The sequence below is a fragment of the Tenrec ecaudatus genome, chromosome 2, assembly GCF_050624435.1.
Source record: "Tenrec ecaudatus isolate mTenEca1 chromosome 2, mTenEca1.hap1, whole genome shotgun sequence".
Taxonomy (NCBI): Eukaryota; Metazoa; Chordata; class Mammalia; order Afrosoricida; family Tenrecidae; genus Tenrec; species Tenrec ecaudatus.
In genome coordinates, this window is record NC_134531.1 from 259,645,773 (window position 1) to 259,670,044 (window position 24,272).

The window sequence follows — 24,272 nt, forward strand, 5'->3', positions numbered from 1 at the left end:
AGGGAAAACAAATGAATTTTTCATCCCTCCAAGTAGATGCTCGAAGTAGTAGATGTGTAAATTTAAGGAACATCAATGCCAATCCTGATTCATCATCTCTAAGAAGAGATTTTTATCTTATTATAGGTATGAAACTATTGACAATATATTTTGCAAGGCAAATATATATTTATATATCCACACACACATGCGTAATGAATAGTATCTACTTTGAATTTACAAGGAAGAGTCATCATACATTCATTTGGAAGTATTAAGGTTAGGTGCTACAGTGGTTTCATTTCTTTATTTATCCTATGCATTATTACAACGATCCCCAAATCAAAACTAAACTCACTGCCATCGAGTTGATTTCAACATAGAGTGACCCTGTGTGATCGGCTAGAAATGCCTCTGTGAGTTTCTGAGTCTGTGACTATTCACAGGAGTGGTGAGCCTCCTCTTTCTCCAGCCATACAATGATCATAACGATACATTTTGTCTTGACTTGCGGCACCTGTTTGCGATCTCATAGTCAATGGATTCCAAAGTAGGTAAATTCAACTTATTTAAATGCGTTACACTTTTAAATGAACAAGAATACACAAGAGTTCCTGTGTGGCACTTGAGTGGCACAAAGAGTTAAAGCATGTGACTGCCAGACAAAAGGTTGACATTTGGAACCCAATCCAGAGATTCCTCAAAGCACCATATAGAAAACTGCTTCTGAAAGTTTACAGCCTTGATAAAGCCTAAGGAGCAGATCTACTCTGCAAACACGGAACCTGTCTGAGTTTGAATTGTTTGGAAGGCAATTAATAACGACAGTTCCCTGGTAGGGCTGTCAGGTTTGTATTTAACTGCTAGCCACAAGACCAGGTGTTCAAACCCACAGGCCAGTGGGAGGAAGAGAGTTACAGCTATCTGATCTCATAAGATTTACTGTTTCAGAAAGCCCATATAACCTTGTTATGAGTTGAAACCCACACAATCGCAGTGGAGTTTGGTTTAACAACAGCAACAAGCTAAAATTGTACTGAAAAATTATAAAAATCTTTATTAAACTAAAATATCAAAACATGAAGCTACTGGTTTCTCGGCAGATCCTCTAAGGAGATCACTGTTGGATGGATGCTGGAATGAGAAAGGATCTGCTAGCAGATACCTACACTTTATCCTGGAAGGTGGGCTCTAGTACCAAAGTTTAATCACAGGGGAGGATTTTAAGTTTTGTTCTTGTTTTTCCCTGAAAAGGAGGAGGTAGGCCGAATAAGTCTGAGAAAATCTGACCCAGATGTATGTGCTTCTGAAAGTGGAGGGGGGGTTCCAGCTCTCGAAGCTTTCTGAAGATGGTGTTTTGGCATCCTAGAAAACTTGTGCTTCTTTTCAGTATTTTTTGCGTTTTGAAATCAACAACTACAAAATCCAAAGTTGATATGCTAGGGTCGTGGGTTGCATGGATTAAAGTTTCTCCACGAAGTTCTTGTAAGACAGCCTTTGCTCGTCTCCAAGAAGGAACAGCTGTGTGGTTGTTGTGGGAGAACATAATGAACTACTGCGCTGCTGCCCTTTTTCGTATCCATGGAATTTTCAACTTATTAGATTTTCATGATAAGACCCTGGATCATCCTGTATCCTTCAAGAAAATCGATTAAGAGCACTTCTTCAGAATCTCATAAAATAACCACTATCGCCTAGTAAATTGACCTTGCTGTCTTGACTTTAATTGACGCAGCAGATCCCTTAAGAAGCCACTGTTTTCATTGCAACTTTTGAAGATGTCCTAACAAGATTAACACAAGTGTATTGAAAGAATGTGTCTGTAGCCATCCATTGATCCAAGTGGCATGTTTAAATAAATTTTGTTTGGAGTAAATCTGAACTCAAATAGCAACACATTTTTTGTTTTGTTTTTTCAAATATATATATATATATATATATATATATATATATATAATATGATATGGAAATATCCTTGTAATGATCCACTTAGTAAATATTTAATTAAGACTTACAAAACTAAATGCTGCTATATTTGAGACAGATCTACCTTCAACAAAAATAATTTTAAAAGAAGAACTACCTTTACACCCTTTTTTCAGTAGCGTCCAATAGGCAAGGACAAATAATTGTAAAGAAATGCTTCTGAATCCATTAAAACATATGACCATCTTTCAGCTCCACAAAGTGGCTTACGTCTTCTGTGTATAGAATCAGAAGTGCTACAGTTGCTCTACTGAGCAATTGTTGTCAGCTTCTCTTTCAGAGGAGACAGAAGCTGTAAATCATCCTGTTATTGAAGCTTCGACAGCTCATATAAAGCGTTAGAAATGGTAGAGAAACGAATGAAAGTGTTACAATCATATGTCGTAAGTGAAACCAACCTTGGAACAGTCATTAACAGTTGATGCCATCTTACACCTCATCAAACACACTTTTCCATTAAGCTGCTAATGTAGATTAACAAGGAGTAAACTCCGAATTCCACCTTGGACAAGCAGCAATGAAGCACAAGGCAATAGATTCTTCAGTGACATCAATAAGGTATCTGGTACACTAAATCTCGACACGATACCTAGGGGCAGGAAAACTTATAGCAACCTCCTTGTAGCCATCTCCAGTGCAAATAATTGGTTATAAAAGTTAACATTCTCATTTCTGATATGAAATAAACTCAAACAGAACAAATAATTCATTATCTGACATTAAGAAAAAAAGACTAATCATGGAATCTCATTCTTATTAATTCAACATTTCCACAAGTTATGCTGGGATGCAAGAAGTGCACAAATCATTCCTCAAGTTAAAGGAATTGAGCATTTTGTCAATGATTGAAATCAAATAGCAGATTACCTACATATAATAAGTTGCTTAATTTTTAATCTTTCATAGAAGTATATTGAGTTCATCCAAGGACACTAATCTATTCAAATTGGCATTCACCATTTCATGACACTATCAATATGGAACAAGCTATTATTATTTTTCTATGTCTTATTACCCTATGGAAATGTTTTTTTTAACTATATAAAACATATTTAAAACTCAAACACATGATGATCTGGTTTATGATCTCATAGACTATTTCATTGTGGATTGTTCTTCATGAAATGATGCACATTATTGAAATGGAGATAAGTGTATTTATCTCTTAGTGGAGATAACAGGGGTGAATTCAGCAGAGATTGGATTAGAATGTGTGGGCAGATTTTTAATTCCTCTGTGATTAGGTCTTCATTATTTTATTTCAAGTAAATTCTATAAATTAAATGCATCATGATAAACAATATAGTGATCAATAAAATTAAAATAGAATATAATATTTCAATATTTATTTCAACTAAAGTTTATAAGTCAAGAGCTGTTTATCAATTTTTATTCAATTGTGGAACTTTAAAACCAGTCTTAGTAACAGTATTCCAGTGGGACTTTCCAAGTATCTCCTAACAGAAAATGTATAAGGCTACTGAGTGCTATTTGCTCTCACTTTAAAGAAAATCATGAACTATGTCCATAGTCAAACACAAAACATTATCTTTTGTTCAAATTTCAAGAAAGTCCTGTTTATATAGAGAGCATATTTGTTTATTCTTCATAGATTTGAAAATACAGAATGGCTACAAAAATTACCAAAGTAAATTCCCTTCATAGAACATGAAAATAAATACTTATAGACTATATACTTAAATATTAATATTTACCCATTTAAAATTTAATCTATTCAATGTATTCTTAAGCACAAGAATTTTACTAATGCTAAATGCCAATTTGAGGATTGACATAGAACTTCTGATGTAATTTTGCATGAAAATTCTAGAGATCTTTTTTCAATCAGAGAAGATTTTCATGAAAAATTTGATTTTATTGTCCTATATTCTCTGGCTGTATATTAAAAATAAAATTTTCATTTCAACCAAAGGTATTATATAATATCTCTTGAGAAGAAAAAGGACCTATCGTGGTGGGGATGTGGGGATATTGGGGGAGGGCATGGGAGGGGAAGACCACACCTCTTATTTAGCAATCACTTGAGCATGCGTCTAGATACTTAAATAAAATAATATTTATTAAAGGACTACTAGTTTGCACATAAAACCTACTACATGATTAGATGTAGATGAAAGAAATATAATTTTAGCTAAGTAAAACATCTCTAGTCACCACAGTATCTCATTTTGTTAGAATTAGATTATCTGAGGGCTAACAATGTCTTTATCCTCTAAATAAAAAATGGAGAGAAATACTCCCTTAATCTGTGTAGGCATAGATGAGTATATTCACTAACTGTCAAGGAAAAATAAAATTGCACATATATAACACCTCTGCTTGGGGTAAAGCAGTATCCTATAATCAAATACAGTTACATTGCCACAACAAAACACAAATCAACATGTCAAGTGGGATAAACTCATTCTACACATAAAATCAGCTCAGTGTGAGGCGCATTTTGCCGCAAAGGAGCCAGGACTCATTTCTTTCAATCACTGCATGATAAACTCACAGGTCAGGAACAAAAGCACTCTGCGGAACAAAGAACAGACTCTTACCTTGACACACGAAACCTCGTTCTTCATACCCAGCATTGCATGAGCATTTGCCGATGGGTACAAGCCATTCACCCTCTGTGCTGCAGTACATCCTGGGAGGATCTTCCTCTTTCGAATTGTTAACGCAGGAGCCTCTAACTTCCACCAGAGACTGGGAGTCCATGGGTACGGTGTCTGGAAACATAGCCAGATTCTTCACCGTGAAAGGACACTTCTTGAAGTACACTCTCACAGACACCAAGGCAACACAGGCACCAACATCTTGAAAAGCCAAATAAAACCCCTTTCTGTTGACAGGACCTACTTCTCTAACCTCAGTGTTGAGTTTAAGAATGCGGTCCCCAAGATCCATTTGCGTGAAGCTTTCATCAGCCGCAATGGTGTCAATCTTTGTAAACTGATGCTCTCGGAATTTGACTCCATGATCATCATCAGACTCCATATAGTACAGGTTGAAAGTCTCCTTGCAAGTTCCCAAAACCAATGGAATGCTGTTGCAGTCCCTCAGAGTGAACTTGAGCTCCACATAGATCTTCTGAGCTGAGTTTCTGGGCACCCAGTTTGTCCTCAGCCAATTATTTTGACTATGATCCATGACATTGCACACCTGGTACGTCCTGATGGGTGTGTAATGCTCATCCACACCACTGATCTCTTCCCACTACAGAAACAAGAGAGAAGAAAAAAACTTGAGTTAATGAATTAGTCATAATAAACCATAATGCAAGATGTTAGAGTCCAGGGCACCACATAAATAATGGAGCAACAAATAAAACAAGCAGAGGCATCAGCCTTAGTTATATAGTTATAAAAAATTATGCGGTGAAATTCGACATCATTCTTCTGTGCATTTTATTCTTTTTCAAATTATTTGCAAGATTCCCTGAATTCAATGACACAAAGCAATTCAAACTTTCAATGAATTGATTTTAATTACAGAGAAAATTTTCTTAGTAAATGAGCAATTCAAAGCTTAAGTCAATTTTCTCCAGTAGCATCATGAAATAGTTTTATTTGGATTGTTCTTTTTTTTTTTTTTTGGTGTTTGTTTCTGTTTTGGTTTATTTCCATATTTTACAAGATAATAGAAAATGCCATTTTCTAAAGTTCATCTTTATTTTTCTAAATTTGGATTAGGCCTTGATAAAAATCTGGAATGTGAGGGGAAATTTGTATATGGGGATACTGTGAAAAAAATTGGTAATAATTTTTTTAATTTTTCTTCCCCCAAGTAAACAGAAATATTTTTCATGAAAATAGAAGATATATTGGACTGAACAGCTCAGCCCTCAACTTCCACGATCCATGCTGGACTTAACAATAGCAAGAAACACGTCACTCCTATTGTGTTTGTTTTATTTATCTCCTGCTAGTTTATTCTAATATAGAATTCCTAACTGTAACAATAAAACAAATAAAGATATTCTAAAGGGTTATTCTTATTGGTTTGTTTTAAGAAATGAGGCCTGTGTGATCAAGCTAATGACACATTTATTAATTTGAAGTCTTCTCCAAAATAATTTCTATTTATGCAAAATAGACATTCTTTCTGTGGGCTTAAACCTTTGTAGAAAAATGAAGCACTATTTTATGTGCTCCTCAGAATGAATTTGAGAAGCTTTAAACTTAGCTTTGGATTGTTGGTATTAATTTGGACCCCAAATTAATTCTCTAACTTTAAAACCTTTTAGTTTAGCATTCATGTTTCTCAAAATATTAGGCTTAGCCCACATATTTATCTTTCAACAAGTTTGGCATCAATATGAGTGAATGATATGTCTTCTTTCCCACTCATGATCTTGTCAAGGTGAATTAATCAGTGTCTCTAAAAAGCATGTTGAATCTTCTGGCCTTTATTCCATTCAGTCCTTGTGTGGATTGACTGTGCTTTTTTTCTCCTTGATGTCTTCCATAATCTTGCCATTCATAAGACTCTTTCTGCATTATAGATACCATTTAATGCCTTATTCATTTGAAGGTTAACTTCCTGGCTGGCTCTGTTGCTTAAGTATTGGGCTGTTCATTTCATAGCTGGTGGTTCAACCTCTCCAGTTGCTCTGTGATAGAAAGGTGAGATTATCTTGGTTGCTCCTGTAAGATTTATTGCTTCAGGCACTCCATGTAGGGTGACTATGAGTCAGAATTGAATCCTCGGAAGTGTGCTTGGCTTTTTGATTTGTTTTGATGAAGTCAAGATTTTAAAAGTTGTGTTATATATCCATTTGTTAAAATTTACATTCCATCTTTCCTGTAATTTTCATCAAAAGCTTTAAATTTTGAAGGTTAATATTAAAAGTACCTTTTCATATGGTAGAATCATGCATGTTAATAAAATTAAAAATAAAAGGTTTAGTTTGATGATATAATTTAATTAAAATATAAAATACTTGCTACATTGATATGAAATATGCTCCTACAATTATACCAATATAGGAATAAATGACTTTTAATGGAAACTATACAGATATTAAGTAATTTCTAACTTAAATCAACAACATTTCATGTGTCAATTTTTTAAAATTTTATTTACACATAGAAATTTATTTGCAACACCCAATTACTGGTACAAAGTTAGATAAAATGTTAATTTAATAAATTTAGGGTAATAATAAACAATGAACCATAATATTTACTTGTCCTTTAAGCTTCCTTAGAGATAAATAAATCATTTATATTTGGCTGTTTTAACTATCAACAACAATCTGTGGAGTCCAACCAAGCTGAGAAGCATAGTTTAAAAATTCACTTCTAAACTTCTGCAACTCTTTTATAAACTGAAAGAATTTTTTTTAGATGCACCTACTTCTCACTTATCAGCTCCTCACTTAAGAAGCTGATGTTGTGCAAAAATCAGCCTTATGCAAAAAGTGAAGGGTCAGTCCCTCCAATCACAAAACAGAAACCGGCCACATGATTACTTAACTGCGAACTTACATCAACATATAATTATTGGCAAAGCACTGAGAACCAGAATCCAGGCAAGCAGACACAGTCTTAACCCTCACCACCAAAATTTTACTTTTATCACATACCTCAGCAATCTTTACTGTCAGATAAACATAGTTACCTACAAAATACTGGTAGATTTTTATTTTTGTGTTTTTCTATTTCTTAAATATGAATGTTAACTAGATTGTTGTTAAAGGACTCTATATAGTACTCATTTTAACAAATAAAAATCAATTTTTGCACTTGGATTCTAGAGTATAAAATTAGTACTAAATTTCTAGAGTTAAAATCAGTTTGACCTTAATTTTACCCCTAAAGTGGGAAAAGGAAACAAATGGGTACTTTTAAGAAAATCTTAGACATAACATATATAAGAAATATTTTTCTTAACTTATTATCTTAATGTAAAGAAAGTATCAAGAGCTTGTATTTTAGTAATCAATTTATCATTTTAAATATCCATATTGTATATGTGTTATACTTAAAGCTTTAATGAAAGAACACCTATGTGAAAATCTTAGTTCTGTAAATTTTAATGAAGGTATCTATCTATAAGACATAAGTAATTAAAAAAAATATGTATAAGTTTAATATCAGAAACTTTTTAAAGAAAGAACATGACTTCTCAAAAAGCAAACAAACAAACAAAACCCTTCTAACGTTAAAAAATTAGTATTTTTGTTGAATCTTCATTATTCTTCAACACTGTCAAATTCATCTGACCCTACAGGGCAGAGCAGAATTGCCTGTGGGGCTTGCGAGACTAGTTTTACAGGCTGACCCGGTGGCTGGTAGCACAAACGTAAATTCAGAGCAATCAGAAATCTCAGAGAATAATTAGTTTTTGTGCATTTTGTTCATAGAGTTATTTCATAACATGTTATTTCATAATAAACTAACTTTACATTTTAAGGAACCATTCCATATTATTATAGATAAAATTTGTATTTGAATGATGACTTTTGTTGCAAATGTTGCTTGCTATGAAAAGCACCTTACAAGACAACAAATTAAAATCTTATATAGATTTTCCTAAATTGATAGGCAATGTGACTTTTAATTGTGCAGATTTCATTGCAGCACTCCCTTTTTCTTCTCAATGCTTATTTGGCAAAAGCTATTAGAAGTCCTTGAAGGCAGAAGTACAAACTGCAAGGAGATAATGCAAACAACACCAGTATGCTCTGCACATAAAAGGTTGCAAAGAGCAATTATCACTTCATTAATTTGTAATGAAGACCAAATTGTCTGTAATTGATGGTAGATTGCCGTCTCAGCCCACTTGAAGAAACAGCAGTCTGGAGCATTTGTGAGAATGAGAGAGGGCAGAATCAAAGTCCCTAACTGACCTTTGTTCAATAACAGCAGCAACAACCAAAAGCATTAAAGCTGCTGTCAGATCACGTGTGCTGCATCTGTTTAAAGCCTGCCCATATTGACCCTGTCTTCCTACTCTAGGAGGTAATGTACAATGTTTGTGAAATATTAAAAATACATGCTTAAATGAAAATTCTCAAAGGTTAATCTGGAACAAGAAAATGGATGACATGCAGAAATGAAGTGAACAAGGAATCTGTCTTGATTTTACTTTGCAATCTAATAGGAACATTATCTTCATAGATCCATGTCACTCAAAATACTTCTTAAAATGCAAATCCTTCAAAAGAAATTATTCTCATTTTTAGCCTGGCTTCCAGAGCCTTCTTTACGCTTATTGTGAGACCACAATTGAGCACCTAGTTTATTTATCTAATTATTTTGTTTCTTCAAATTATCACAATTATTACAACATATTTATGTATTTTAATCTCCCTAAAGAGGTAATTTTGAAATGTATCCCCAGTAGCCTCAAAACCAAACAAAACTCACTGCCATGAAGTCAATGCTGACTCAGGGAGCCCCAGTACGTTTGAGAAACTGTTACTGTTTACGGGAATAGAAAATCCAGCCTCCCAGCCTTTCTCTCTCTCTCTCTCTCTCTCTCTCTCTCACATACACACACACACACACACACACACACACACACACACACACCCCGCACACTGCTGTTGGTTTTGAATGGCCACCATGGAAATGCAACCCAAGGAATAACCACCACACCAATCACAGTGAAATTATCTTTCATACAAAGACGTTTAGAATACTAAGGTAACTTTGTTTTTTTCTTGTCACAAGGTTAACTAGGGGAAAAACATATAGCTTAAAGAATTAATTGATAGTTAAGCTACAAACTATCATTTTGATAAAGCTCAATCATAGTAAATAAGATTTTCTATTCATTGTTGCTATTAATTGTTTTCTCAGACAGCATTTTTAGCTAGTTTCAACAGAGTAAGGTTATAAAGAGTTTAAATTTTCTCTACGAAGGGAAAGACTGCAATACATGTACTTCATAGGCTAATACGTTTGGAAAAATATTAAGAACACATACCTTAAAAGACTTAAAATTAATTCCTTAGAAATTAAAAAAAATCATTAAAATAATGATGCTTTCATTGTTCTGAATTTACATTTTCATTGCATCTCTATGGTTAATGAGAAACACATCATGATATGCTCTGTAAAACATTAATGACAACTTGCACACAATAATTATAATGTACATTAACTGATTCATATTATTCTGTAAAAAATATTTTATTGGGAGCTCATACAACTCTTATCACAATCCATACATACATCATTGTGTAAAGCATGTTTGTACATTCACTGCCCTCATCATTCTCAAAACATTTGCTCTCCACTTAAGCCCTTGCCATCAGCTCCTCATTTTTCCCTGCTCCCCCCTCCCTCATGAACCCTTGATAATTTGTAAATTATTATTATCTTGGCATGTCTTACACTGTCCGACGTCTTACTTCACCCACTTTTCTGTTGTCAGTCCTCCAGAGAGGAGGTTATATGTAGATACCTGTAATCGGTTCCCCCTTTCCACCCCACCCTCCCTCCACCCTCCTGGTACGGAACACTCTCAGCACTGTTCCTGAAGGGGTCATCTGTCCTGGATTTCCTGTGTTTCCAGTTCCTATCTCTACCATTTACATCCTCTAGTCTAGCCAGATTTGTAAGGTAGAATTAGGGTCATGACGGTGGTGGTGAGGGGGGTGGTAGGAAGTATTTAGGAACGAGAGGAAAGTTGTATGTTTTATCGGTGCCACACTGCATCCTGAGTGACTTGTCTCCTCCCCACGACCCTTCTGGAAGGGGATGTTCAGCTGCCCACAGATGGGCTTTGGGTCCTCACTCTGTACTCCCCCTCATTACAATGATATGATTTTTGTTCTTTGATGCCTGATACCTGATCCCTTCCACACTTCATGATCACACAGGCTGGTGTGCTTCTTTCATGTGGGCTTTGTTGTGTCTCATATTATTCTTTCATCTACCCATGTTCCTTACTATCATGTTTTCCTTGCTCATTCATAGCTATTTCATAATTAAATTTTCAAATTAGAGACTAGAACACCTACTATACAGAACATTTTAAGTGTGGAGAGGCATGCTGTCTTACAGAGAAGATGTGTTGTTAAGTGGTCAGCACAGATATATCTAGCAAAAGAATTATGTTAATAAATTCCTTTAGTTACCCCATTCTTATCTCAACTAGAAATATATATACACATATATTGATATATACACATTATCTAATATATTATATATTGACTATCATAACATATTTATTCTATGTAATGTACATAATATATTCATATCATAAAATTATATATTTATATAATTACATAGTATTTACATATTTAATATGTAAACTTGATATAATATATAAATGATAAGAACTATAATTATAATTTTTAGATTTCATATTGCTTATTTTATATGTATTTTATATTATATAATAATATAATAAAATAATAAAATATGTATTTTATATTATATAATAAATAATTATGCAATATATGCACACATAGACTGTATGTACTCTAGTATAAGCCAATCTGCATATCAGCAAAGCACTAAATTTTACCACAAAAACTGACTTAAAGTGGTATAAACTCTGCTTACACAGGAGTATATACAGATATTTAGGTATATTGATTATATAATTACATAATCTATATTGTGGGTAGTAGTATGTTGGTGAAAAAAATGTTTTGTAGAAGAAGGGTTAATACTTGTTCTGTTTAAAGAACAAATTGATCTTTAAACAAATTGGTGACAGGACTCAAGTAGAAAAAAATGGGGATATGATTCGACGTTGGAGTATCAACATCAATTACAAGATGGCAGGACAGAGTTTAAGGATAGAAATGCCCACAAGGTACATACCTGAAATGGTTATGGCCATAGGCCTATAATACTGACAATGGGTAGGACTTCTACCCATGCTTAAGCTTCCAGGGATTTGACATTAGTATGAAAATTACCTTTTGAATGTTTAGAAGGCAGTCTCCAAATTTTAATAAATGCTGAAAAATCAAGATAGACTGAAAGGGTAGTTTGCACCTTAAAATTTTTACCAAATTCAAATTACATGTACAAAATATCAAAATTATATATTAGCAAAGCCTGGGGTAGTTCTTTAGGCTGCTGAAAGCAGTGATTTAAGAAAACAATGTTCTGGGTTGTTATGTGTCCAAAAGTGATCTTAGCAGAATAAATGTAAGACCCAGTAGGAAAGGCCACAGAGGGGTGGTCATATCTGACTTCCTCTTGCTTCCCAATTGCCATGAGGCAGGGATCAACTATGCTTCCATGCTTGATCTTTCTGCACCAAAGATTCCTCACATGTCACTATACATCAATGCTGGTTTGGGGAATTCCTTACAATGACTACATAGAACTCAAACTTCTGGGGTTTTATTAGGAAAGTTAATAGTCAGGATCGGTAAACAGTAAAGATAAAGTCATTGATCTACAGCAACACTTCGCCTCAGCCAGCAGCCAAGTTTCTCTCTAGTCCTCAGACTTTCAGCCATGTGGTCTCTTGACCGTGGCCTCCATGGACCAAGCAGCCCACCAGTCACTGCCTCCCAGTCTCAGTCTTGGCATTGTTCTTCTCATCTGCCTCCTGGTTTCCTTGCCACTGGTGTCAGCCTGGCTCCTTTGCTCCATCCCATTCCCTTCCTGTGACAGACAGGTTCTGTGGCTTCTGTTCTCAGCAGAGCCACTTCAGGTAGAAATCTTGAACGGTATCTTCTGATGTCCTGGACGTCCTCACTATATCAGAGATGGCCAGTATACACATAGCAATGGCTTTGATGGAGCTGCCTTTCGGCAGACCATGTCCCCAAGGAAACAGGAATGTGCCTTGGTTCACATCTTTTACCAAAATTGAGACTTAATCTCACCATAATTTTGGCCATTAGCATTGCAGAGAACTCCCTCCAAACTGGGATTATAGCCAGACACAGAGTCCGGAATTATAGTACATCACATAAGGGATTATAGCTAGAAAGGTAATTATTTGACTGCATTTCAAGCCACCCCTTGGTTCTTGTACCCATTATCCCATTCATACTTCAGGGATTAATGTCACTCCTCTTTCAGCTATACTTTCCACAATTACAACGTTTACAATCACCCTGAAATGTGTTGACAGTCACATATGAGTCATATCAGGTGATCAACAGCTGACCCTCTCATCTCCAGAACCATCGGTAAAAGGGGAAAATGTTCACTGGGCATCTTCCCTTGTCCCACTCCTTTGAGACACCCATGAAAGCAGATAAATCAACCACATCCTACCTCTATTCCCCAATTTTGGATCTCCAGTTTCGAAGTCTCCCTGTTCTATGTCAACCCAATACACCGAGAAAACAAGTAAGCGCTTTGATCTGCACAACCTTCATTCTAGTTGGAACTTCTGGCATCTGCGCCCATAAGCAAGAGAAAGTCCAGGGACAGCCCTCTGAATGCAATAATTTTCACAGAGTCAACAGCATTGTTCCCTTCATCTTATTGGGTTCTGGTCAGTTCAGCCTTTTCTGTCATGCAAGCTAGGAAATGGGTCACAGCAGCAGCCTTAAGAGTTCACACACGCCTCTCAGCACTTCAGACCATCTGTCCCTTCACAAACTCTGGCCAGTCCGCACTCCCTGGGGCTTTGTCATGTCCATGGGCTCAGCAACCATCAACATTGTTAAACTTCATGCCCTCCAGCCCTTCCTCTTCTCTCTTCTTTCTAGTCTCTGTAGAGCAGGTCAGCATTTCTAATGGAGCCTGTCCAAACTCAGCAGATCTCTTTCTTGCTGTGTTTCCCCAAGTTCCACTCAATAAATGAATCCAGCTGGCCACTTAGTTAGTATACCAGTCTGCTTGCTAGATGCGTTTATCGTTCAGTGATATGCGGGATCTTCTCTGATAGGAACAGATTTGCCCCGCCTGTGTGTATCCAAAGACAAATTTGCTTGCTCAAAATTCAAACCTGGAACTCAAGGTTCTAGGTAGGGCTTTTTCTACCTAAGTTCTTACTCTACATTGGCTTAAAACAAAAGCTTAATCCTGATTCTTGATCCCTTTACTAAAAATCCAATTAATGTAGCCTGAAATGCAGACCTACAGCTATCTCTAGTGATAAATTCCAATATCCATTTCTATCACATATGTATATATTTAGCATTAGTTAAGAGAAACACATATACTCTTAGTACATTTAGGTAAGCAGATCATTGTAAACACAATATTTTAAAACAGCCCAGTGCAGCGCTCTTCTCTCTAGATGGCCCCATCCATATGCATGTGACCTCGGGCCTCTAGCAGAGTGTATCCAGCAGACCCTGGCCATAATAATTTCTTCCCTTACTGGAGTCTAATATACCTTATACATCTCTCAACATTTATTAGGAAGAACAACCAAAGAACCAACCAATAATCAAAAAAAATTATATCCTATTCCTCTTTTGTTCTTCCACTTTAAATTCCTATACTCCATCAAGTCTGGAGCACATGGAAGGACTGCCAAACTCCTGGCACCAATTGAATAAATGGTGAGAGGAAGGGGACATATCTGACCTCCTCTGGCTTCCTTCTTACCTGTTGCCAAGATACAGGGTCAAATATGCCTCTACCCTCCATCTTTACTTATTCTGACACCAACGGTTCTGCCCATGGCACTGTAGGCTGGTTTGAGAGTTCATTGAGTTGACCCCACAGACTCCATTGACATAACTCACAATGTGTTTATTTGTTTGTTTAGGGAGGTTGCCACAACTGAGAATCAGTAAACAGTCAGGATACAGTAATTTGTGACAGCAGCACGTCTCCTCAGCCAGACGCCCAAAGCAGAAGCAGATATTAGTCACGCATGGCAGTGTACTTTCATTTAACTAATGATTTGGATTGTTACATATCTAAAATAGGCCCTAAAAGTAAATATAAGGCCTTGTAGCAGACGAGGCAAGAGGAATTGGACCATCTGACATCCTCTATCTTCCTTATTGCATTGAAGGTGGGCGTCTCACACCTACTGCTCCTCCTGCTTCACTCGACATCATGCTGGTTTGAGAGGTCCTTACAATGGCCACATAGAATTCACCCACAAAACTCACATTATAGGGGTCTATTAGGAAACTAATTAAGTTACCGCAAGTCAGGATTAGTAAACAGTAAGGACACAATCATTGATCTACAGCTACACCTCTCCTCACCAGCAGCCAAGCCCCTCGATAGTCCACAACCACTTAGCCTCTTGCCCTCTGCCTGTATGGATCAGGAAGGAAGTCTGCCTGCAGCATCCCGAAGTCTCAGGGCTGCTCTTCGGTTCTGTCTCGTGGTTTCCGTTCCTTGTTCTCTGGTCTCAGCCTAACTCCTTTGCTCCTCCGCCCTCTAGTCTTCATGCCACCATCTCTTGGGCTTCTGTTCTCAGCCTCCACCACTTCAGACATAGATTTCGAAGGTGCTCCTCTTCCAATGGTCCTAGACTTTCTCTCTGGGTCTAAGGGGACTTTTAGACACTGAGAAATGACTTTGATAGAGCTACAATATTTGGCTTTCAGACGACAATTTCCCCAAGAAAACAAAGGATATAATGTAGTTCAAATTCTCTACAGAAGTTAAAATTTAGTCCTATATCAATCGGTCCTTTCATAGCATAAGGTTTCATGCAATATGGAATTATACCCACAGACAAAAAATTCATAATTATAATATATCACATAAGGCATTATGGATAGAAGGTACATATTACTTGGTTACGTCTTAGACCCATTACAGATGTACAGACATTTTGTAGTTTTTTTTTATTTGATTTAAAAATGAGAGGAAATAATTTCTACAATGTGGCTGTAAATTTACTCTGAGGAATTTCTTTTTGACAATATGGTATAAGAATTTGGAAAATGAAGGGAAATGCTTTTAAAATTTTAGATAGTATGCTGTTACAGGGGAAATATTTTTTAAATGGTGTAAAATGCTTACACACATACTAAAATAGTGAATTTCTCATCAGAGACATTGATTTGCCACTGGTATGATATTGTTTATAATATATCATAAAGTTATCACAGCTTAAATCCATTGTGATATGTTTTTGATCAAATCTATTTAAGTCGTTTATTCTTAGGGGGTAAGAATTGGGGTGGGGGGACAGAGAATAGAGAAGATTGCCAGTACTAAAAAAAAGGTAAGAAAAGTGATTTGTATTGTGATGGTTTAATTTTTAATGATGAAATATTTCCATGTGGATTGCAAGAGACTTATAAGTGCTATATATATTTATATAGAGATCATATGAATAAAGCCTACCATTATCTAAAAATCACTTCAGCACAAAGCTCAATCTGATTGAAAAATCATCTAATAAAACATTTATCTGTTCCATAAAAGCTAGAAATGAAAATTTGTGACATTCATCAGACATGCTCTCGTTTTTACTACTCATGTATGGCCAAAAGCATTTAATTTTTATAGAATAAATTTCTGTGAAATATTAAGGAGTAGGACAATGAGACTCTCATGTTCCAATTCTTAAAAAATATATTTCATATGAAATTGCTCAATAAAAGGGTAATTTTAGAATTTAGTAGAACTGCTCCAAAATAATGGGAAAATATTCCATGCACATTGGCTTAGCTTGTCTAGACTGAAGACTGTGCTAAGGTAGGCATTCACAAAGTTATTACAAATGGCCAACTACCTAGAAATTAATGCATAGCAGTGACAGCAGTCCACTTTATATCAATTGTGAGACTCATGTAATTTCCTGCTCTGATAATGGGTCACAGCTACAGTAATTCATAGCAATTTACAATATACCTGTGGAGCACTCACATGACAAAAATGAAATTAACTCATGTCAGTGTGGAACATATGCTACATTTTACAGATCTTCCGATAACTACGTTTAGTTTTTAACCTGATCAGAGCAATACAGGAGAGAGGGTTCTTGATGTCTAGCCACTTTCTGGTGCCCCTTTTAAGACTGCAAAGGCCACGCCTGCTATTCGGGCCCCTGAGCAGCCATTGCTTCTCATGGGAGCCTTCCTCATTGGTTTGCCATTGAATGTCCTTCAAAGATTAGGGGGGAGATACTAAGCCCTAGAGACAGACTGATACTTGGAGTGGAACCTGGCTCTGCCACTTAATAGCCAGATAATTTAATAGTGATTTCATTTGCACAAAAATAAAATTGATAGGATAATAGTTCTCATTTTGTAGAAGTTTCATGACCAAAAATAGATTATTTATTTAGAATTGTTATAAGAATGGATGGCATGTGGGAAGAGGAGATACATGTTCATTAGTAGCAGCCGCAAGCCACTGAATGGGAGCCCTGCGAGGGCAAAGATCAAGCTAACTCAAAGTTGGCTGTGTTAGACAGGGTTCTCTAGAGACACAAAACAAGAACACTAATAATTATATATATATATTATACAGATACATAGATATATAACATAAGAAAGAAACAGTTACTTAAATAATAAAGCAGTACAAATGGCTCAGTGCAACTCACTCCTGTCAGACAGTTGTGAGACACTGGCCGTCCTTCAAGTCTTGAGGGCCGTCGTAGACCTCTGTAGAACAATTCAGGTTATCTGGCCACAGGCAGCAAACAGCAAGGCAGGTCACCAACAGTCAGCCAGATGACAGGGTCCGACAGTCCCTAGCTCAAGAGATGTAAATTTCAATGGTGTAGCGAAGCAGGTCTTGAAGGAACCTCAAATTACAGCGACACAGTCCATGGGTTAGGTGTCCCACAGGTAGTGTAGCTTGCAAACGGAGGCACAGAACAAGGAGGGCAGCCACACAGTGATCCGATGATCAAAGAGCAAGAGACAAGAAAGGTGAGGCTTGCCGAGCCATGTATGTCTCCACCCTTCAATTAATCCCACATGAGTTTATTGGCCAGGTTGGCACAATAAACGTTAACTATCCCAGTGAATGATTTGAATCTGCCCCAAAATTCTGTAGGTGAAAGATATGGAAATTGATTCCATGAAGACTGGATTCTAGAAAACCCAATAAGGTAGTTATAATATCTTATGTGAGGTTAATATCAGTTAACATTGACTGGACAACACATACAATAAACAACAACATCAATAACAACGGTGAATTAGCCAAGAATGTCATTGATAAAGGTTACACAGAGGTAGAGCACAATAATCAGCTTCTTTTAGGCCATCCACGCAGATAAGACCACTCCGGTAAAGTGTTCCAGTCACTGAAATCCAGAGGGAAGTTATTCCTTGTCCTTCCAGGGTCACTGTGGGCCAGCCTTGACTCCATGCAGTAAGTTTGCTTGATTTTGAGAAAGAGGCAATTGTGGAGAATCATCTTGTGCAAACCATAAGACAGTAGTCTATAATTCACAGTTTATCTCAAGTATAAATAAGTCTACTCCCAAGGGGATCTCCAATAAAATAATAGCTTGCTCTCCTGCCCATATTATTCTCAAAGTAATGACTGATGGAAAAATAATTCCACAAGACAATCATCTTCTCACTTTTTTCCTCTAAAAGAATAAGGATTTATTTAAGCTCTTATCTTTTCCTGTTCTTGTTACTTGAGTCTCCACTAGTCCATTAGTATGTCATATGGCAGTGCCTCGTGTGTTGCTATGATGCTGGAAACTATGTCACTGGTATTTCAAACATTAGCAGGGTCACTCAAACTGAACAAGTTTCATCAGAGCTTCTGGACTGGAAACAGATTACAAAAACCGAATAAGATGCCCACTTCTGAGGAATTAGTCATTGAAAACTTATGATTAGTAGCAGAACATTGTCACAGACTGAAAAGCTCATAAAATAGCAGCAAAGCATTGTCAGAGATAATGCCAGAAGTGTGGATTTTGAATTGTTGACTAATGTCACATAATTTGTTGAGAACCATTAACCAACACTGTCTGTTTAGATGACTTAAAAGAGGTTACATATTTTGTTCTATCTCTATGTAACCTTATCAGTGACATTCCTGGTTAACTCACTTTTGTTTGGACTGCTGTTTTGTTAGGTGTTGAGGGCAGATGACAAAATTGCTTGCTAAAAGAGAGGAGGATGTGAAGCACTCGGGTGATGAAAATCAAAGTTTGAAGCTTTTAATATTGATTACAATTTAAAGTAAAGAAAGATCTTCACACCTGAACTAACATAATATGATGATAAATGGAAAAGAGATTGAGGTTTTCAAGGATTCGTCTTTCTTGAATCCACAATCAATGCTCATGGAAGTAGCAGTCAAGAGATCAAAGGATACATAGCATTCCACTGGGGATATGTGTTCCTTAAGACTTCTCTAAAGGGTTGAAAAGTAAGAAGGAATAGTGGAGTACTGAGGTTGTTCCCACTGAAGCCATGGTATTTACAATTGCACATATGCTGTGAACATTAGACAATGAATAGCGAAGATCTAAGAAGAACTGATGCATTTCTATTACGGTATTGATAAAAAATACTGAAAGTACTATATTCACTGCCATTGAGTCAATTATGACTCATGATGACAAAAAAAGGACAGGATAGAACTAACCCCATGGGTTTTTGAGACTGTAACTCTTTACCAGAGTAGAAAGCCTCATCTTTCTACCTCAAGACTGGCTGGTGGTTTGAACTGCTGACTTTGTGGTTAGCAGCCCAAAACATAACCACTACACTAGCAGGGCTCCACTGCAAGTACCACGCACTGTGCAAAAAACAAACAAACAAATCTTTTTGGGAAAAGTATAGCCAGATTGCTCCTTAGAAGTAAAGATGAAAAGAGCCAGACTTTGTCGCACACACTGTGACATGTTATTAGGAGAAACCAGCCCCTGGAAAAAGGCGTCATATTTGGTTATATGGAGAGACTTTTGTACTTATTTACATAGGAAAATATATAATAGATTCAAAGAAGCAGAGTCATTCATTATAGATGGATAAAGCAGTCAAATAACAGGTTAACTTTTGTTATTTATTATGCTTATAATGCTTAAAACAGTCAAACAATGTACACATGTCAGATATTATAGTAGGATTCAAAGAAATCATACAAATTAAAAAAGAACATTGATGGTGTTGTTGTTGGGTCTCATCAAGTTGTATTTCAAGTCTCCCATCTTCGCATTCCCAATGCCTTTCTCAAAATTTCTACTATTGCCCTTGCCACGAGAGGGGTCCCTCAAGATGCAAAGATGGGAGACCTGAAATACAGCGGAATGTTTTAGAGCGCTCAAAAGTTAAACAAAGACCAGTTTTAGAGACATACTGTGATAACACTATTTAATATTGTGAAGCAGAAATTAAGAGAGACGAGTAAGAGAGTTATTGTGGTCAACCAAGGGAGAGGCTATGGGACCTAATTCAAGTGACTCATTAAAGATAGGTGGTATCCAGCAAAGTCCCCATATCATTCTCTTATTAAATGAGCAAACTGATAAATTAGTTTTTGAATGAGAGTGATATTCTAAGGGTAAAATATTTTAGCTTAGCAATTGACATTTGGATTGAATACATTACAAAGCTGGCAATCCCTATGAAGTTTTCAAATTATGTTTGATAATTATATTGACTACTTTCTAGGAACGTCATTGGGTAACCGGCTTTCTCTTTACTGCATCATTTTACCCTCCTGAATCCATATGGTAGATGAATCGTCAATCAATTCCACAGCTCGGATAAATCAAGCCTAGTCAGGGGTTCAATGACTTGTCTCAAGTCAGAAAGCTGGTAAATGATGGAGCTGGGATTCAAAACGAAGAACTCGTTGCTTCCAAAGTCTTTTCCATATGCCATTAACCTGCCTTAATGACTCAAAAATTACAAATATCAATGACAGGAAAGGGAACACACGTGTGAAGACAGTTCGTGAGGAATAAGAGCTTTGTTGGAGACAGGCAGAGCCTGACAAGTCAGCAAGAAGCACCGGCAAAGATGTGTCACAAGTTGGAGAAGGTCATCCAGAAGTCACAGAGAACGGCTGTAAACGTAAAATTATTCAGACTTGGGAGTCCCATAATTAAAGCTTTGGAAAAGTTTAAGATGATTAAAAAAGTAGAAAACGCAAGGAAAAAAACTATTTCAGAAATTGCATTTTGAAATATTTACATTTAGAGGGTAGAGAGAGAAAGATGAGCTGATGAGAAAAATGAGAAAATTATAAAAATTGCTCTTCCAAAGCATCTCTATGGAAATATCGCCACATGAAAAAAGTACCTCAAGTTAAGCATACTAAACACTGCTTGGAAAAGTCACAGTAGAATAAGAAGAAAGTAATGTCATCTGTAAATTAGGAGATCATTTTCAGACAATGAAGTTGATCATGGAGAATATATTTGAGTAACAGGCATAAGTACTGAAAAGAATGAACTGGTAAAGAGAAGGATATAAACAATTGTAGAATATGGTTTTATTATGCAGCAGAAGTGTTACCAAGACTCCATAGGATTAGGCTGTGTATAGCAGAGAAGGAGCTGAGGCAATATTTATAGATTTTATCCCCTGAAATTTCAGGTTCAGCTGAAAAATAGTAAATGGGTTCTATAGGGACAGAGAAGGAATAACACGTTTGGCACCGTCCTAAAGGGATCGTGGGTCTTTCTCTACAGATAGCTGTTAACATTAACATAAACAGAGTGAAATAGAACTGTCAGTGTTACAATGTTGATGGGGACTCCAGGAGCCCTGGTGGCGTGTAGAGAACTGCATGTCCCTCAGCCCTGGATCAAAAGCCATATACAACTTTCATGTATTTACTCTCGGTTTTCTGTCATATAAATTGTGCCTAATGGTCTTTCTGCCCTTGTTCTCCCTGCGGTCATTAGTTACTTGACCTTTGCTAGGATTGGTGCTCAATTGCTAGCAGCCGCTATGCTCATTGGACAACACACACCTGGCGGCACTTCTGCCAGGCGCCGGGTATGCCTCATTAGCATGCAGACCTGTTTGAGCACAATTGCCCGCCATGTATTCCTTATTTGGTAGGTGCGTGACTATTGGCTACCCCAGCTATACCTTATTTCCATGTGATGTAATGGTGCCCGCCCTTCCCTGGCTATTTAAGCCTCTGCTCTCAGCTCAATAAAGGAGACTTGATTAAACTCTTGTCTTGTCTCCATTTTCTGCGTCTCTTGCCCATCTTCATTCCCAGTCCCTCTTTCAGGTACCCATGCTGTTGATGACCCACGGGACGGGTCAGTAGTGCACTGTGTGAAGAACTGGGTGATTAACCAAGAGGTCAGTGTTAACCAAGAGGTTAAACAAGAGGTTAACCAAGAGGTCAGTGTTCGAACGTATCAGCCATTCCACAAGATAAACATGAGGCAGCACTTGTCTGTAGAAATTCCCTCTATAGGAGCACTATGAGTCACAATTAACACAATGCCTGTGATTAATTTGGTTGGTTATGACCAATATCATTTCTTCTTACACTCAAACCTGTGTTAGTATTAATACAGAATAGGACCTTATGCAAGGCAATCACTTTAAAGTTAGTTTTGGTAGAATTCTAATCCACTAGAATTCAGTACAAAAGTTTTAATAGAAATTCTCCTCAATTATAGCCCCAAACTAATGCACTTTAAAGATGCAAGTTCATGGCTTTATATTAGATGAAACTGATCACTATTAGGTAACCTATTTCAAAAGTGCATGACTTTCTATATTTTATAGGACTTATGTACAAATGTGCTTGATACAATTGAGGTATGGGTTGTTCAAAGAGCAGTAAAAGCCCCTAATAAAATGATTTACATAAAAAAAGAAATATGAAAATACCTTTAAAGCAGAACATTATTTGGCATAGAAAATAAGTCTCAAAAATAATTAATATAGCATCATCAAAATGAAAATAAATGAGGAAATTTCTTTGATGACAGTGAATTTTGAAGAAACTAAGTTGACTAAATTATATCACTTGCTTCCATAGTAAAACAAAAACAAAAAAACAAGGTTGCTATCAATCAGAACTTGTGAATTATCATCAGAGCAATATTTTAAATTGTTTTTGAAATTTTTTCTCAATACTATGGACAGTACTTAATGAAGCTAGAATTGCTTATTTTTTGACAGTTCAACTAATAAATTATGAGTGATACTTCACATTCCTATATCGGGTACATGACTCATGTAAAGTCATGCAAAATAATAACCACAACTATATGCAAGTATGCTTATATTTACTAGTTAAATAAATTTTGCTTAATTTTTTGTTTTCAGAGAATATTCACAGTTGAATTTAATACATGCTGGTATTAATAAAATTATTGGCCTTAGGCTCCTGCAAATCAATTTCAACTCAAGGTGACTCCATAGTGGTTTGCAGGCCATAATTGTTAAGAGAACTTATCAGACATCACATTTTGTGTGGTTGGCCAAGTGAGCTCAGAGCACTAAACTGTTGATTAGCACTTAAATATGTTGCCACCTGGGCTTCTTAGATATGCCAAAATATGTTTATTTTAAATTATTTTCTGAATTCTGCTTAAAGCTTTGCAACTGACAAATGTTTTCAGCTCCCCTAGTCTAATGAAAACCCAAAGCTAGTAAATTCGAAAGCAGTTGCAGTTGCTTTAGAATATAGAATTTGCTGTGGTCAGAGCAAACGGATTTATTATATTATCCATCTGATATCACGCACTTACATAATTCTGGGGCATCTGTAGCTATATGTCACCAAAATAATATATTTGTTCTCTGTATTGGTGTCATATAATCAAAATAAGAATACAACATAACATTGAGGGAATTAAGTAGGATTCAGGTAGGACTTCTTTCCAGAGAGATTTGTTTGTGCCTCTGGGTAGTCAACACTTAAATTAAAATGCATCAAATTTTCAATGATCTTCCTTATTAATTGTCTAGCTCCTCCATGTTTATGGGTAAATTGAAAATACTACAATGAATCAGGTGTACGTAGGTCCTTAAAGTGATATACCCGCCCCCCAATATCTTAAATAAATCTCTTACAAAAGGTGCACCAATTGTAATCCTTAAGAAAATAGAAGATTGGCCAGAAAGAAGATACCCCTCAATAAGATTTATTGATACATTGGCTGCAACAATGAGCTCAGACATAGAAATACTTGGAAAGATGGCTTAGGCCTGGTCAGTGTTTGATTCTGCTGTACATAAGGTCATTATAAGACAGAATCAGCTCAATAGCAAATAAGAACAGTAGAGCATTACCCTGAAAAGTAGCATCATTTTTTACAGTTTTGATATTTGTACAAACACACTGGAAGAAAAATATTCGGTCAGATACCTCAGTCAACTTCAAAGTGAACTTATTGGAAACTAATTTTTAAATCACACAAGTATATTTCCTTCCACCCTCCCTCCTTTTCTCTCTCCCTCCCTACCTTCCTTCCTTCTTGCCTTTATGTCTATCTATGTATCTATCTACATACATACATATATACACCTACAGCTA

At 36.3% G+C, this 24,272-nt stretch overlaps 1 protein-coding gene across 4 annotated transcripts in view; it reads right to left on the reverse strand.

Moving 5' to 3' along the window:
- The window catches only part of EPHA3 (EPH receptor A3), a 402,493-nt gene that overhangs the window by 279,854 nt on the left and 98,367 nt on the right, over positions 1-24,272 (reverse strand). For all 4 annotated transcript variants that reach the window (XM_075542443.1, XM_075542442.1, XM_075542445.1 and 1 more), the window contains exon 3: positions 4,527-5,187. In XM_075542443.1, the coding sequence (XP_075398558.1) occupies positions 4,527-5,187 (661 nt within the window). The remainder of the gene's footprint in view (positions 1-4,526; positions 5,188-24,272) is intronic.